Raw genomic sequence first — 16,207 nt, 5'->3', positions numbered from 1 at the left:
GTAGGTTAATTATAAATCCCAGGAACTGCAAGTCCCAAATGACAAAACAAATCCCCCCTACCCCAGCAGTATTTGGGCATATTGGGTATTTGTGCCAAATTTGGTCCACTGAATGAAAATACATCCTGCATATCAGATATTTACACTACAATTCATAACAGTAGCAAAATGATAGTTATGAAATAGCAACAAAAATAATGTTATGGTTGGGGTTCACCACAACATGAGTAACTGTATTAAAGGGTCACAGCATTAGGAAGGTTTTTTGTTGGTGTCAGGATTGACTTGAGGAATGTTGAGAAACACTGATTTAGAGCAAGGTGGACAGATCGTGACCATTGGCGAGATAGGCTTCAGTTGAAGGAAACTGCCATATGTGAAGCATCACATTTGCCCACCCATGAGGTGATGATGAAGCAGAGAAGAGTGACCAGACATCTTAGATGTTTATTTGTTACATTTGAAAAAAATTCTTTGCCCATCTTGTCTCTCTTATCAGACTTGTGGTGTTAGAGCTTTGGTGTTCACACACAAATCTCTTTATTATTATGAGAGCTTGGAAACATTTGTCCATCATATATGTAATAAGTCCTACCATTCCCTGGGTAAGCATTACTGCTGTCCATGTTGTTTGGGGGATTTTGACAGATGCAATCCCAAAACTTAATTCTTCCCAGTTCTAATTAGTGTAAAATTATTAGTTATAGTAGGCCCTCTGTATCCATTGTTGTTTGGTTCCAGGATACCAAAATCCATGGATACACATGACCCATTGTATGGTATGATGAAATTATATATCTTAGATTAAGTGAAGAACCAATCAAGCAAGTGCCAGACTGAACCTGAGGACCTGTGAAATGGTGTGAGGGTATATGCATGGTACATGGCAAATTTATTTTTCTGAAAAAATGTCAAGCTGTGGTTGGTTGCACCCATGGATACAGAATCTGTGAATATGTAGGGCTGGTCATAGTATTTGAGAAAGTACATACCACACGGGCATTTTAATCAGTTGAATCCTAGTTTCACAGCACATTTTGCACAACCCACAGACCACTGCAAGGAGCTTTCTCAAGTTTCTCCTTATCACATGGCAGAGAAGTCTATAGTGGCAATGAACACTATCTTTAGCTAGGGTGAGCTCTACCATTAGTCAGCAAAGTAGCCATCTAGTATTAGTGCATTTTGTGGACAAGAAAAAGAGAGATTTTGTCAGATTTTCTGCCTCAGGCACCAACATAATTTAGCCCAGCGTTTCTGAACCTGGAGGTCAGGACCCCTGAGGGGGTCATGAGAAGGTTTCAGAAGGGTTGCCAAAGACCATCAGAAAACACATATTTCTGATGATCTTAGGAACCCTTTTGGCAGAGAAGGCTGAAGAGCTCTCTGCCAGTCCTTCTCTTACTTTTTGGAAACAGACGGCAAATCCTCTTGTCAAAAGCTCTCCTGCTGTGATTGACTGGCCTTTCAGAAGGGCTGCTTCTGAGACTCCAAGTAGGGAGGGGAGAGCAGGTGTGCTTAGCGCTTGGCAGTGTGATGTGCAAGTGCGAGCAAGGGAGACCGTGTGAGTCTGGAGGGAGGCCTGCGCCATTGAGTCCCTTGAGGGCATGGGGGTTGTGTGTGGGAAGTTTGGCCCAATTCTCTCATTGGTGGGGTTCAGAATTCTCTTTGATTATAGGTGAACTATAAATCCAGCAATTACAACTCACAAATGTCAAGGTCTATTTTCCCCAGCTCCACCAGTGTTCACATTTGATCATATTGACTATTCATGCCACGTTTGATCCAGATCCATCATTGTTTGATTCCACAGTGCTCTCTGGATGTAGCTGAACTATGACTCCAAAACTCAGCAAACCCTTCCACTATTTTCTGTTCGTCATGGGAGTCCTGTGTGCCAAGTTTGGTTCAATTCCATCATTGGTGGAGTTCAGAATGCTCATTGATTGTAGGTTAACTATAAATCCCAGCAACTACAAATCCCAAATGACAAAATCAATCCCCCCGCCCAACCCCACCAGTATTCAGATTTGAGCGTATTGGATATTTGTGCCAAATTTGGTCCAGTGAATGAAAATACATCCTGCATATCGGATATTTACATTACAATTCACAACACCAGCAAAATTACAGTTATGAAGTGGGAATGGAAATAATTTTATGGTTGGAGGTCACCACAACATAAAGAACTGTATTAAAGGTCGCAGCGTTAGGATAGTTGAGAAACATCCTTCTAGGTAATAAGCATCTTGACATGTTGAGGAGGTGGCACTTTATGTTTTGTTTCAGGCAGTGAAGAGTTGGACCACTTCTGACCTTAAAGAGTTGATGGTTCTGTTTAGAAATGCAAAACCCAACTGGAGGATCCTGTGTTCCCAAAACTGTGCTGTCTTAAGGGTAATATAGGTACCACCTGCTCAACCAAACAAGCCTAAGGAATTTTTCCACAAGAAGGAGTCATCTAAACAGTGACACAGCTTCAACAAGTATCTAGAAATTGGATGAGGTTGTATGTGTGTGTGCATTTTGTTGGCTACTTGTGATGAAATCCTCCATGCAGCTCAATTCTAAACCCTGTTGTTTCTGTGCCTTCATTTTTTTTAACAAGCAGTTAATAGTAGCACTTTCACTTCTGCAAAAAACAGTTGTGAAATATGCTTTTGATACGAATGTTTGTGGTTGTGGGTGCACGCCTTCAAGTCACCTCTTGACTTATGGCAGCCCCATGCCTTTCATAGGACTTTCTTAGGCAAAGAATGTTCAGAGATAGTATTGCTAATTCCTGAGATTCGTTGGCAATCTTTCATCCAGGTACAAAGGCCAGACTTAAAAGTCTAACAAAAGTTGCCAATGGGTGCTTTTGTGACTGCCATTTTAATTGCCCCAAAGGAAATATATGTTACCACTTGATTTTTCTAAGCATCCTGATTTAGGCTCCTTGTTCCCACACACTCCAGTCCTAATGCAATTCACTTCCATTCACATTATGTTTTTAAAGTACCTACTGGTAATGAATCTATCTATTCCCCAAGCCAGAGCTTTCGATATTGCAACCAACAGAGCTTTCCAAGCTTCCAGTTTGCTATAAAACTGAATTACTGTGTCACGAAATGATGCATGTCTCAAAAGGTGTGTCACCATCATGAAATGTTTGGAAAACTCTGCTTTAATCTGTGTCCAATACCCTTGTTATGCAGATGCACCCATCTCCTGAGATCATTTATTTAGAAACTCTCGTCTGGATATTTCTGAGGCTTCTCAAAAGTTTAGCAATGGGAGTGTTGGTTAATTAACTATAGCCAAATTCCCTGAAATATAGCTTGTTTTATCTCAGCAAACCCTTTTTTAAAACACACAGATGTAAAACATTATCTGACGGGATATGTTCATTCATCAATAATTCTAGTGAAGCCCAACCAAAGTGGCAAAATCTGGTGCGTGCTCTTTACACATTTTCTGCCAGCTTTCTCCCAAACTGCTAAAGAACCCTGGCGAGTTGCAATATGGAGTGTGTTTACAAAAGGTTGAAATGTTTCCAAACCGCTCACTGGCTTGCACCATCCCGAATGTGCTTATTGTACATAAACACACTCAATCATTTGGCAATTTAAAACAGAGCACTGCCATGCATGGAACTATCTCCATAAACACCTGAAACACTTGTAGGTAAACAATTAAGTGTAAGGGGCAGCAAGAGGGGTGAGTTGGCAGGTCAGGCCAGTTAAATCTGTTTTGAACCCAAACTTCTTTCGGCCTAGGAAAGTTGGAAGTTATTTAAGACTGCATTGTCCTGGCTATCTCCATGGGCTAAGGGAAGATAATATCTGGCATAACATGGCTCTATCCTTGCTCTACCTCTTTTGTTGTTGTTCTGCTATTGATATCGCAACCAAGAGAGCCAGCACATGTCTTGCTCCTTCATTTAGAATAATGGTTGGAACCCCTGGGGGGTCATGGGGGGGGGGGTTCAGAGGGATCACCAAAGGGGTCTTAGGAACCCCTTTGGCAGAAAAGGTTGAAGATCTCTCCACTTATACTTCTCTTCCTTTTTGGAAACAGACAGCGAATCCTCCCACCAAAAGCCCTCCTCCTGTTCTCTGCATGTGAACTAACACTCCAAAACTCAAGATCAATGCCCACCAAACCCTTCCAGTATTTTTTGTTGGTCGTGCGAATTCTGTGTGCCAAAATTGGTTCAATTCCAACATTGGTGGAGTTCAGAATGCTCTTTGATGGCAGGTGAACTTTAAATCCCAGCAACTACAACTCCCAAACGTCAAGGTCTTTTTTCCCCAAATGACACCAGTGTTCACATTTGGGCATATTGAGTATTCGTGGCAAGTTTGGTCCATATCCATCATTGTTTGAGTCCACAGTGCTCTCTAGGTGTAGGTAAACTATAACTCCAAAACTCAAGGTCAGTGCTCACCAAACCCTTCCAGTATTTTCTGTTGGTCATGGGAGTTCTGTGTGCCAAGTTTGGTTCAATTCCATCGTTGGTGGAGTTCAGAACTGATAGTAGGTTAAGTATAAATCCCAGTAACCACAACTCCCAAATGACAAAAATCAACCCCCCAACCCCACCACTATTCAAATTTGGGCGTATCAGATCTTTGTGCCAAGTTTGGTCCAATGAATGAAAATACATCCTGCATATCAGACATTTACATTACGATCCATGACATTAGCAAAATTACAGTTGTGAAGTAGCAACAAAAATAATGTTGTGGTTGGGGGTCTCCACAACATGACAAACTGAACCTGGAAGTCAGGTTAAGGGATCATGGCGTTAGGAAGGTTGAGAAAAATTGATTGAGAACATAAAAAAAAAACCCTTCTTGGTCACCTGCAGCTTGGTTTCAAATATTTCCTTATGGCATCACATTCTTCATGTTTTAGTGGTCAGAATTCCCATTTAGCATGTTCTACGCATGCTGATGCGTGTGAGTATTCTAGGTGGAGGATTTGGACTTGCAATATGGTGAGCTCCAAAAATGGCTCTGCAGAGAACAGCAGGATATGGCAGTTGAACCAAACTGATCCCAGTGGTTTTGGTTGGTTTGCATGTGCACACACATGCACAAATTGTTGACTCAGACACATTTTACATCAGTAGTTCCTAGTCCCTTCCCTAGAGCAGGGGTCCTCAAACTAAGGCCCGAGGGCTAGATACGGCCCTCCAACATCTTTTACCCGGCCTAAGTCTGAAACGATTTGAAAGCAGACAACAACAAAATCAACAACAATCCTATCTCATCAGCCAAAAGCAAGCCCACATTTCCCATTGAAATACTAATAAGTTTATATTTGTTTAAATTGTTCTTCATTTTAATTATTGTAATTAAAATTATTGTAAGTGGGGTTTGGTTTTTTTTATTTTATTTTTTTTTGTTTTTTTGCATTACAAATAAGATATGTGTAGTGTGCATAGGAATTCATTTGTGTGTGTGTGTGTGTGTGTGTGTGTGTGTGTTTTTCAAATTATAATCTGGCCTTCCAACGGTTTGAGGGACTGTGACCTGGCCCTCTGCTTAAAAAGTTTGAGGACCCCTGCCCTAGAGTATGGGAGAAGTTTCATCAGACATGTAGAGGCAGAAAGAAGTGCAGCCCTGGCTATGCTATGGTGAGGGACACGTGCATCATTCTGGAAGTGCCACAGGTGCTACTCATGTTCTAGAACATGCTGAACTATACGGAATAATGGTTTGGCTTGGTGTAAGGCAGTTTTCTGTGTTTACAAATGCCCAGAAGAATTAAATGCATGATTTCCTGGCAACAAGCAGGAGGTATGCTGGCATCAGATGAGCCTTCACAAGAAGGGCATTCTTTCATCCGTTCATCGCAGTAGAAAATGGCCTTCTCCTTTGTTATCCCACAGGATGTCCTCTGCGAATTCCCTTTAGAGTGTAGGCGGGATGGTATGAGAGAAGGTACTCCTTCAAGTTCCTACCACAATGAGGCCAAAGTGGAGATAGAGGGAAGGGGTGCATGAGAACATTTTTAGCATGTGTTCGTTGGAGCAAGGCCAGAAGTCTAGCGCATAGCATAGTGACAGCTGCTGTTTTGGAGTGGCTTCACCCTACTAGTGGCTTCTTGTTTATGAAATTTCACGCTAGTTGTAACCAATATGACTTTTGCCACCTAATCTACAGGATATATATGATCTTGATATACAACAACGGCCCGTTTTCTCACTCCTGGAGTGCTCTGTTGGGAAAATCAGGGCGCTCCAAAGGTGCCCAGGGCTATTAACCTATCAGCTGCCATAGAAGCACAAATGCCATTGTGCCCAAGCTTGGAAAAAAGGGAATGGGATACATTTTGGCAGCATCCCTAACATACAGTAAAGCCATCATGACTCTAATCCACTGTGGGTTCAAGCCAATTCTTTTTTAGTGCGGGCTTATTTGAAGGTTGTTTATTTCTTGGATTTATACTTTGCGTCTCTTCCAAAGAATGTGATACAAAAGCACTGGCTTCTCAAAACCAGGCTGAGTCATTGTTCTAACTTCATTTCCAAAGTCATCATGAGCAGATTTGCACCCAAATGTGTTTCAAGTGCTGTTGGTTTGATCAGGGCCTTTTTCAGGCTTCATATTTACAGCACTATGATTTCACTTTAGTTGTCATAGCAATATCCTTTAAAATCCTGAGGATTGTAGTTTGGTAAGGAACTAGAGCTCCTTGACTGGGAATTTCAAATGCCTCTGCCTAAACTGCAAATCCCAGTTTTCCATAGTCTGTTGCTATGGCACTTAAAGTGAAATCATGATGCTGTTATCTATAATTGTGTAGTGTGGAAGGGTGCAAGGAGATAGGTCAACTTGAAAACGTTCCATTTGTTTTGATGGCTTTGTTTGGTGGCACATTTGCACATATAAGCTGTTTTCTGTTGTTGTAACCTTATTGAAAAGGTAAAAATGATGTCATGCCCTTTTGGCAAATGGGAATCTCTACATACATGCGGAAACCACCTTTTGAAAACCACTAGTCAAGAAAAGCATGACCTTATTTGAAATCAACTCTTTGAACAAAGTGATATTCACAAGCATACATGTAATGGCACACAGGTAACTCAGCTGTTAAACTGAAGAACCATGTCTTTAAACTGCCAAGGATAAAGACATGCCACAACAAAAATATATTGGGTTAGCAGAAGATGAAATTTGCAGTTGCCCGAAAGATGTACGCTCCCTTGAAACTTCTTAGTTAAAATATGCACTCAAGACACAAAAACAAAGTAGTCTTCTTTAAAAATAGCATCTCAGGCTTATTAATACACTTCTTGTATATACTCAGCATACTAGTCCATAGTCCAATGTCTTTAAGCATATAGATGTAGTCCAAACTATATAACTGTACCCACTGAAGTCTGAAAGGAGACAAACTGCCTCCATTTCCATTGAGGTTTAAAAGCAAACTGTATACAAAATGGAGTCCTGTGTCTGAAGCCCTTCTCACACCAAAGAGGTATAGTCAAATCAACAAACCAAAATGTACATACAATATAGGTTAACAATTATGCACATTTTACAAACAGTTAGTGGAGGCTTGGAAGGTTGCTATTTCCAACAGTTAAAGCATGTCCATTAAAAACAAAACAAGTAATAGAAACAACATGGTACATTATGAAATGTATTTCCCTCAAAACAAAACATACCTACCCCTCGATAGCAAGATGGACACCTGTGCTGGCACGGCTGTGCCGGGAGATTTGAGTTTCTTCTTCTTGCACTGTTAGTTTGCGTGAATCCATTTGGGCCTTGCATTTTGCAATTGGGTAGCTTTCCCCAGGTTGCAATCATAGGGCCAACAACCTATCAATCATCGTTAGAGCCTTTAGATCTGCCCCTTTCCACAGTTTTGGAGGGAAAAGGGGACTTTTAGTTCAGTCCCACAGTTTGGAGCCTTACAGCAGGACGTGTGGGCTTTTCTCTGTCCCACCTGTAAAAAGCTTCACTTCTTACAGCTTTTGCTGGGGAGTAAAGTTACAGTTCCATAGCTTTACTGGGGAAAATAGGAAAGTTCTTACAGCTTTTGCTGGGGAAAAAGGAGAACCTCTACAGCTTTTGCTGGGGAAAAAGGAAAACCTCTACAGCTTTGCTGGAGAGTAAAGTTACAGTTCCACAGATTTGCAGGGGGAATACAGCCAGCTTTGCTGGAAAATAAAGGAATGGTTCCACAACCTTCATGGGGCAAATCTACAGGACACCAGCTTGGCAGATCTACAGCAACCATTGCCTGGTAAGGGACCACTCGGGTTATCCATAATGCAGCTTGGAGTTGGGGCCTCACGCCAGCAGGGTAAAGAAAGATTGCCCAAGAAGGGGTCAGAAGGTTTCCCTAAAGAGGAAAGGAACACTAGGTTCTTGTGGGTTTTTTCGGGCTATAGGGCCATGTTCTAGAGGCATTTCTCCTGACGTTTCGCCTGCATCTATGGCAAGCATCCTCAGAGGTAGTGAGGTCTGTTGGAATTAGGACAATGGGTTTATATATCTGTGGAATGGCTGGGGTGGGGCAAAGAGCTCTTCCCTGCTGGAGCTAGGTGTGAATGTTTCAACTGACCACCTTCATTAGCATTTGAAGGCCTGGCTGAGCCTGGGAAAATCTTCTGTTGAGAGGTGTTAAGATGTGCCTGGTTGTTTCCTCTCTGCTGTTTTGCTGTTATAATTTTAGAGTTTTTAAATACTGGTAGCCAGATTTTGTTCATTTTCATGGACAATTTCAACAGAAAGGAAGATGCAGGCGAAACGTCAGGAGAAATGCCTCTAGAACATGGCCCTATAGCCCGAAAAAACCCACAAGAACCTGGTGATTCCAGCCATGAAAGCCTTCGACAATACAGGAAAGGAACAGTTTATCAAGCAGTTGCCTGTCCCTTGTCAGCAGATTGAGAAAGCTACCAGTTTTTCAAGATTATAAAGCATTTAATTCATTTGTTCAAAGATATAAGCCTTAATAAAGAACTTTGTTGAACCTAGTTTGAGCCTCTACAGAACTTTGTGTTGGGAAACCTATGGGACCCTTTAGCTGAGGCACCCCGGCGTCCCGTTGGGCATATAGAAAGCACGTCCTGTAAACAGACATTGTCATAGGCCCAGCGCGCGACAGCACAACACCAGCCTTCTCTAGGAACTTCTCACACAGAACTCCCATGACCAACAGAAAATACTGCGTTTTCTGATGGTCTTTTGTGACCCCTCTGAAACCCCCTCAAGAACCCCCCCCCCAGCGGTCCCAACCCCCCAGGTTGAAAAACGCTGTGTTAGGTGGACAGCTGAGCTGGCGCTAACGACGGGTGCTCACCTCACTGGGGCTCGAACTGCTGACCTTCCGATTGGCAGGATTTTTCTGCAGCACAGCGGTTTAACCTGCTGTTCTAAGCCTGGCCCCCAGGCTTAGGAGTGAGAAAGGAGATGCTGCAAACATCATATGGCAGATCTCCTCTTTTTAATACCAAAATGCAACCTTAAGCTTCACTTCATTGATAAGGCTGCAAATAATGCTTTTGTGGGTGCCTTCTGAATGGAGATACTTTAGGAACCTAACAGAAGTCATGAGTAGACTTTGGAAAATTTACTCTTTGGACCCATTTCCCCTAATTTTGCAGGCACCATGAAGATTCTGGGAGTTGTGAAAAATAAAAAAGTAACGTTTTCAAACTCTAGCCATGTGTGCTTTAAACGCACACATACACACGCCCCACCACTACCTATCTGATTCATCAGCTGTGTCTCTGTGCTGGAAATGTGCTTTGTGGTTTATCAGTGGGGAAATTACACCGCTTCCTCTGCGCTGAAAGTTCCAGAATATGCCCAATTGACATAGTGCTGGAGGCATTCCCGGCAGTGTCCATGCACCGGGGAGTGCAGCTGATAGGCAATGGTGAGAGCGGCTCCCGAGGAGTTGCGGAGATGATGATGCGGCTCCTCTTCCGCACCAAGGCAAGTGCAATGCTCCTTTGCAATGGGCTCCCCTGCTGTACATATACCGGGCCCATGTGATGTGGAAAGTACAAGAATCTGGCTGTGTAGACCAGGCATGGGCAAACTTGGGCCCTCCAGGTGTTTTGGACCAACTCCCAAAATTCCTAACAGTCTCAGGCTGAGGGGGAAAAGGAAGGGGCCTGAAGCTGTTAGGAATTGTGGGAGTTGGTCCAAAACACCCGGCAGGCCCAAGTGTGCACATGCCTGTTGTAGACTGAGCAGAGCTCAGGAAAATGCACACATTCCTTCACTGCATGGCCCAGAATCCCCATCCACCATGAGCATTGACCATGCTGACTGGGGCATTCTGCGAACTGAAGTCCAGAAAAGTAACTTTTCCAACTTGGACCCACATCAAGGTCCCAGATGGCTGGTTTTATTTGCAACTCAGGACTTTTTTTAAGTGGCAGCACTTTGAAATCCCATCACTCCTTGTATTTGTAAGGAGACCAGATTGCTTTATTTATCCTATGCAAAGGTGAAAACCATTTTCAGTGCTTGCCCAGGCTTTTAATGCTGCTGTTTCCATAATTCCATCATTAATAGATGGTGTTTGAATTTATGACTGCATATTTTAGTGTGTTAATTGAAATGTTTTTAGTTGCCCCAAGGACATGCTTTTGAAAAGGCCAGAGTATTCTATGAAGGAGCATAAATATGAGTCTGCTGTGTTTTCTAAGCAGCGGTAATTCCACGTGCCTTTACCTTGATTCACACTAAGGATGGCAATGACCTGTTTGGCTTCTACATATCTTTGGTCTGTGAGTCATAGAATCATAGTTGGAAGAGACAACCTGGGGGTTGGGACCCCTGGGGAGGCTGTGAGGGGTTATTGGAGGGATCGCCAGAGACCATCGGAAAACACAGTATTTTCTGGGGTTTTGTAGGGTTTTTTTGGGCTGTATGGCCATGTTCTAGAAGCATTCTCTCCTGAAATTTTGCCTGCATCAGAGGATACCTGCATGACAGGTATCCTCTGAGGATGCTTGCCACAGATGAAGGCGAAACATCAGGAGAGAATTCTTCTAGAGCATGGCCATACAGCCCGATAAACCTACAACAACCCAGTGATTCCGACCATTAAAGCCTTCGACAATACAGTATTTTCTGTTGGTCATGAGGGTTCTGTGGCCCAATTCTATCATTGGTGGGGTTCAGGTTGCTCCCAAATGTCAAGTCTATTTTCCCCAAACTCCACCAGTGTTCACATTTGGGCATCTTGAGGATTCGTGCCAAGTTTGGTCCAGATCCATCATTGTTTGAGTCCACAGTGCTCTCTGGATGTAGGTGAACTACAACTCCCAAACTCAAGTCAATGGCCACTAAACCCTTCCAGTATTTTCTGTTGGTTATGGAAGTTCTGTATGCCAAGTTTGGTTCAATTCCATCATTGGTGGAGTTCAGAATGTTCTTTGTAGGTTAACTATAAATCCCAGCAACTACATCTCCCAAGTGACAAAATCAATCCCCCCCCCCCCCAATCCCACCAATATTCAAATTTGAGCATATCAGGTATTTGTGCCAAATTTGGTCTAGTGAATGAAATTATATCCTGTATATCAGATATTTACATTACGATCCATAACAGTAGCAAAATTACAGTTATGAAGTAGCAACAAAATGTTATGGTTGGGGGTCGCCACAACATGAAAACTATATGAAGAGGCCGTGGCATTAGGAAGGTTGAGAATCACTGATCTAGTACCACCCCCTGCCAGGGAGGAAAAGGACAAACAAATCATCTCCAACAGATGGCCATCCAGCTTCTGTTTAAAAGCCTCCAAGGAAGGAGTTTCCACTAGACTCCAAGGCAGAGAGTCCCACTGCTGAACAGCTCTTGGAGTCAGGAAGTTCTTTCTGATGATCAGGTAGAATCTCCTTCCCTGTCATTTGAACCCATGGCTCCCTCTTCCTTATGATAGTCTTTGAAATATTTAAACATGGTGATCAGGTCTCCTCTGAAGCTTCTCTTCTGGAGGCTAAACAGACCCACGTGAACATGAAGGACGGAGGAGCTGTTATTTCTCTTTATTTCCTGTCCTTGCATTCAACTACAGGATTTCTGTAAGACTTTAAAAAAAAAAAAAACTAAAACCCCATCATTTGAATCTTTGCGTAGGAGGCATAAAAAGAGCTAGAAAGGACAGGAAAGGAAGGACTGCCTGAAACCTGGGGGTGTGAATCTTCACCTATTTTGTTGCCATATGCAAGAAAAAACAGATTTGCTCAATGCGGAGTGAATTGTAAATGCTCTTGAACATTATTAAATATTTCTCCCTTACTTTAGGAAAGTGATTCTCAACCTTCCTAATGCTGTGACCCCTTAATACCATTCCTCATGTTGTGGTGACCCCCAACCATAAAATTATTTTCATTGCTACTTCATATTGGCAATTTTGCTCCTGTTATGAATCGTAATGTAAGTATCTGACATGCAGGATGTATTTTCATTCACTGGACAAAATTTGGCACAAATACCCAATATGCCCAAATCTGAATACTGGTGGAGTTGGGGGGGGGGGGGGGGGGATGGACTGATTTTGTCATTTGGGAGTTGTAGTTGCTGGGATTTATTATTAAGCTACAATCAAAGCACTTTCTGAATTCCACCAACGATGGAATTGAACAGAAATCGCATGACCAACAGAAGATACTGGAACAGTTTGGTAGGCATTGACTTTGAATTTGGATTTGTAGTTCACCTACATCCAGCAAGTACTGTGGACTGAAACAATGGTGGATCTAGACCAAACTTGGCACGAATACTCAATATGCTCACATGTGAACACTGGTGGAGTTTGGGGAAAATAATCCTTGATCTTTGGGAGTTGTAGTTGCTGGGATTTATAGTTCACCTACAATCAAAGAGCATTCTGAACCCCACCAACAATATAATTTGTTCACACAGAACCCCCATGACCAACAGAAATACTATGTTTCTGATGGTCTTTGGTGACCCCTCTGACACCCTCTTGCGACCCCCCCCCCAGGGGTCCCAACTCCCAGATTGAGAAACGCTGATATAAAGGATACCCTTTTACTATACCATTGCATATAATGAGACCTGAGCATCCCAGTGGATACCAGCCGTGGCCCAGTCTATATGACACTGTGGGCATTTGCTCTTTCTGAAGAAGCAATAAATATGTACCAGAAACAATAACATGTGTCTAATCACCCCAACTCGCCACCTGACAACAATGTGTCCTATACTGTTTGGCAGCCTTTGGTCCGCCTCTGTTTCCAATAACCAGCATGAATTTTTAAATAAACTTTTTTTCATAGTGTCTTCCTGTTCAATCTCGGAGTAATTTAAGCAATCTTCTGAAGAAGCTAGTTCCTCCTTGACTTAGATGCAAATGAACTTCCCGTTTTGAAAACCATCAGGAAGACTAAAAGATGTAGCCAAGCAGCATCTTTTAGTAGCAAAAGTGTGTATTTTACAGAGGAGATAATATGTGGGCAATTTGAACACACCAGGCAACACTCTTATAGTGCCTTTCCTTGAGATAGACAATTTCTGATTTTTCGAGTCCTGGTGCATCACCAAGCTTCACATCCTAGGATTCCATAACATTGACTTAAAGCAGACATGGGCAAACTTTGGCCCTCCAAGTGTTTTGGACTTCAACTCCCACCATTCCTAACAGCCTCGGGCCCCTTCCTTTCCCCCCTCAGCCGCTTAAGTTTGCCCATGCCTGAGTTAAAATGATGTCAAACTGCATTAATTCTCCAGTGTAGAGCCAGCCAGAGGAAACCTCTCTCACAGCTTACTTCGGAGGTTACTGCTAGAGAAGCCATTTGAACGCAGATCCCTATGATCAGAGGTTGCATCTGATATCATTTGGAGGTAGAATTCGGAGTCTGTTTTCAGTTGTGGACCCCTTTAACCTGTAAACGGCCGTTTGTTTATTTATAAACGATCACACTTATTTGCTGCCATCTATAACAATGCCAGGAACTTGAACTGCAGAGCAAATGCAGGCAGTTCCATCACTGGGGTTTAAGCCTGGTAATGCGAGTGTTGGAAGGAAAACAAATGCAGAGCATTAATTGGAAGATTAATCTTTGTTAGGAGTGAACGGCAGAACGGAGGCAGGTTTTAAGAACGTATTCTGAGCACTTTGTAATCAATCTTTGGAGGAATTCCTAATCTGGATGCCAATAGAGCTGGGCAGCACAGGCAGGTCTATAATTGAATTGTAGGTTTCTCTTTTCTGTTCTCCACCCGCCAGTGCCAACTGAGTAGATTATGGACTGGTTTTCTATTTTGTCAAGTCCTGGTAGTAAAGGTAAAGGTAAAGGATTGCCCTGACATTAAGTCTAGTGTCCGACTCAAAGAGCCGGCATTGTCTGTAGACACCTCCAGGGTCATGTGGCTGGCATGACTGCATGGAGTGCCGTTACCTTCCCGCAGAAGTGGTACCTTCTGATCTACTGTGGTCAGATCACTCCTGAAAAAGACTTCCCTTGATTCCACAGTCTTGAATAACTATAGACCAATCTCAAACCTCCCTTTTTTGGGCAAGGTGTTGGAGCGGGTGGTCGCTGCTCAGCTCCAGGACTTCCTGGATGACATCAACTATCTGGATCAGTCACAATCTGGTTTCAGACCTGGCCATGGCACCGAGACGGCTTTGGTCGCCTTGGTGGATGATCTCCGCAGGGAGCTGGACAGGGGGAGTGTGATCCTGTTGGTTCTCTTGGACATCTCAGCGGCTTTCGATACCATCGATCACGGTATCCTTCTGGGACGACTCTCTGGGATGGGCCTTGGAGATACGGCTTTGTCGTGCACTCCCCCTGAAGTCGCAGGTCCGCAGTTTGGGGGTCCTCCTGGATTCTTCACTTACGTTTGAGGCTCAGGCGTCGGTGGTGGCCAGGAGGGCCTTTGCACAATTAAGACTCGTGTGCCAATTGCGACCGTACCTCGGGAAGGCGAATCTGGCCAAGGTGGTCCACGCCTTAGTCACCTCTAGACTGGATTACTGCAATGCACTCTACGTGGGGCTGCCCTTGTTTTCAAGTGGATTTCTAGTTTCATGTTTCAAGTTTTGCCAAGTTTGTGTTCTGTGTATTGGATCTCCATGCTGTCTTGTTGTCTGGATTTTGCATCTTTGGATCTTGTGTTTTTACCTTTGAACCTTGGAAGTACCTGGACTACCTGTTACATTTGGAATATACTGTTTCAGACTACACTGTTTCTATCATTTTTTTTGTTTTGCTTATATATATCCTTCAATAAACTGCTTGATGATTTTACTGTACTAATGTGGTGTTTAAGGACAGAGGTGTTCCTGCTCTGGGATACAACAGTTATCATCTAAAATTTGAAACTGGTGAACAGGGGGGTGGGGGTGGAGGAGATCAGGCTTCAATTAAATTGGTTCCCCCAACTAGCATAGACCCAATTAATCACAATCTCATGCAAGCATTGACTTACCAAATTCCCATTGGCTTGATGGATGATAGAGTAAACAATATAATAATAATATACTTTAGTTATATTCTACTCCTATCTCCCCGAGGGGACTCAGGGCGGATTACAGAACACATATACGGCAAACATTCAGTGCCATTATACAATTAACAAGAACAGAAAATACATAAACAGAGGTAAAAGCTTTCCCATCTTTTCCATCTCCGGCATCTGAAGGCTGTGCTTGACTTCAGCAACGGGGAGGTGCTGTCGCTCTATTTCGATTCCGAGGAGCTTTTGTTGTCCATAGACAAACTCCCGATCGGATCACCGGCATGTCCTTATGAGTGTTTTTTATTATCTCCCCGCTTAAAGTGGTACCCATTTATCTGCCCACATTACTGTTTTTGATCTGCTAGGTGAGCAGAAGTTGGGCTAATGGCTGGGAGCTCACCCCAACCCGAACTTGAACTGTCAGCCTTTCAATTGGCAAGATTTTCTGCAACTGGCAGTTAACGCGCTGTGCTAAAGCCCGGCCCTAAAGGATTGGGTTTAGGTCAGGGAGATGGTCTGTTGTTATTCCAATCAAATGCATTAAGGCTTTAGTAAAGATACTAGATATGGATTTTGCATTTTCATTTTCTGGCATCGAACTCGGTGTAGCCAGTTTTCATGACGCACGTTGCAGCCGATTTTTCAGGCTTCTGCCACAGTGGTGTGGATTTGATTAATATGCAAAAATGGAGGCTATATGTTTCTTTGCTGGTAATTATAAGCGGACAGAATAAGAGATGTGTGAACC

At 43.1% G+C, this 16,207-nt stretch overlaps 1 protein-coding gene across 2 annotated transcripts in view; it reads left to right on the top strand.

Annotated features, from left to right (window-relative positions):
* RPS6KA1 (ribosomal protein S6 kinase A1) overlaps positions 1 to 16,207 on the top strand; it is a 184,179-nt gene that overhangs the window by 80,175 nt on the left and 87,797 nt on the right. Inside the window, exon 1 of one of the 2 annotated variants that reach the window (XM_060784493.2) lies at positions 9,838 to 9,944. The exons of the other annotated variant lie outside the window; for it this stretch is intronic. Coding sequence (XP_060640476.2) covers positions 9,855 to 9,944 — 90 coding nt within the window. The 5' untranslated portion in view covers positions 9,838 to 9,854. Of the gene's footprint in view, positions 1 to 9,837; positions 9,945 to 16,207 lie in introns of those variants that run through there. 2 annotated transcript variants of the gene reach the window in all.

This window comes from Anolis sagrei, chromosome X (assembly GCF_037176765.1).
Source record: "Anolis sagrei isolate rAnoSag1 chromosome X, rAnoSag1.mat, whole genome shotgun sequence".
Lineage (NCBI taxonomy): Eukaryota > Metazoa > Chordata > Lepidosauria > Squamata > Dactyloidae > Anolis > Anolis sagrei.
The sequence above is the reverse complement of the archived record's forward strand: the minus strand, read 5'-3'. Positions and strand labels throughout refer to the sequence as shown.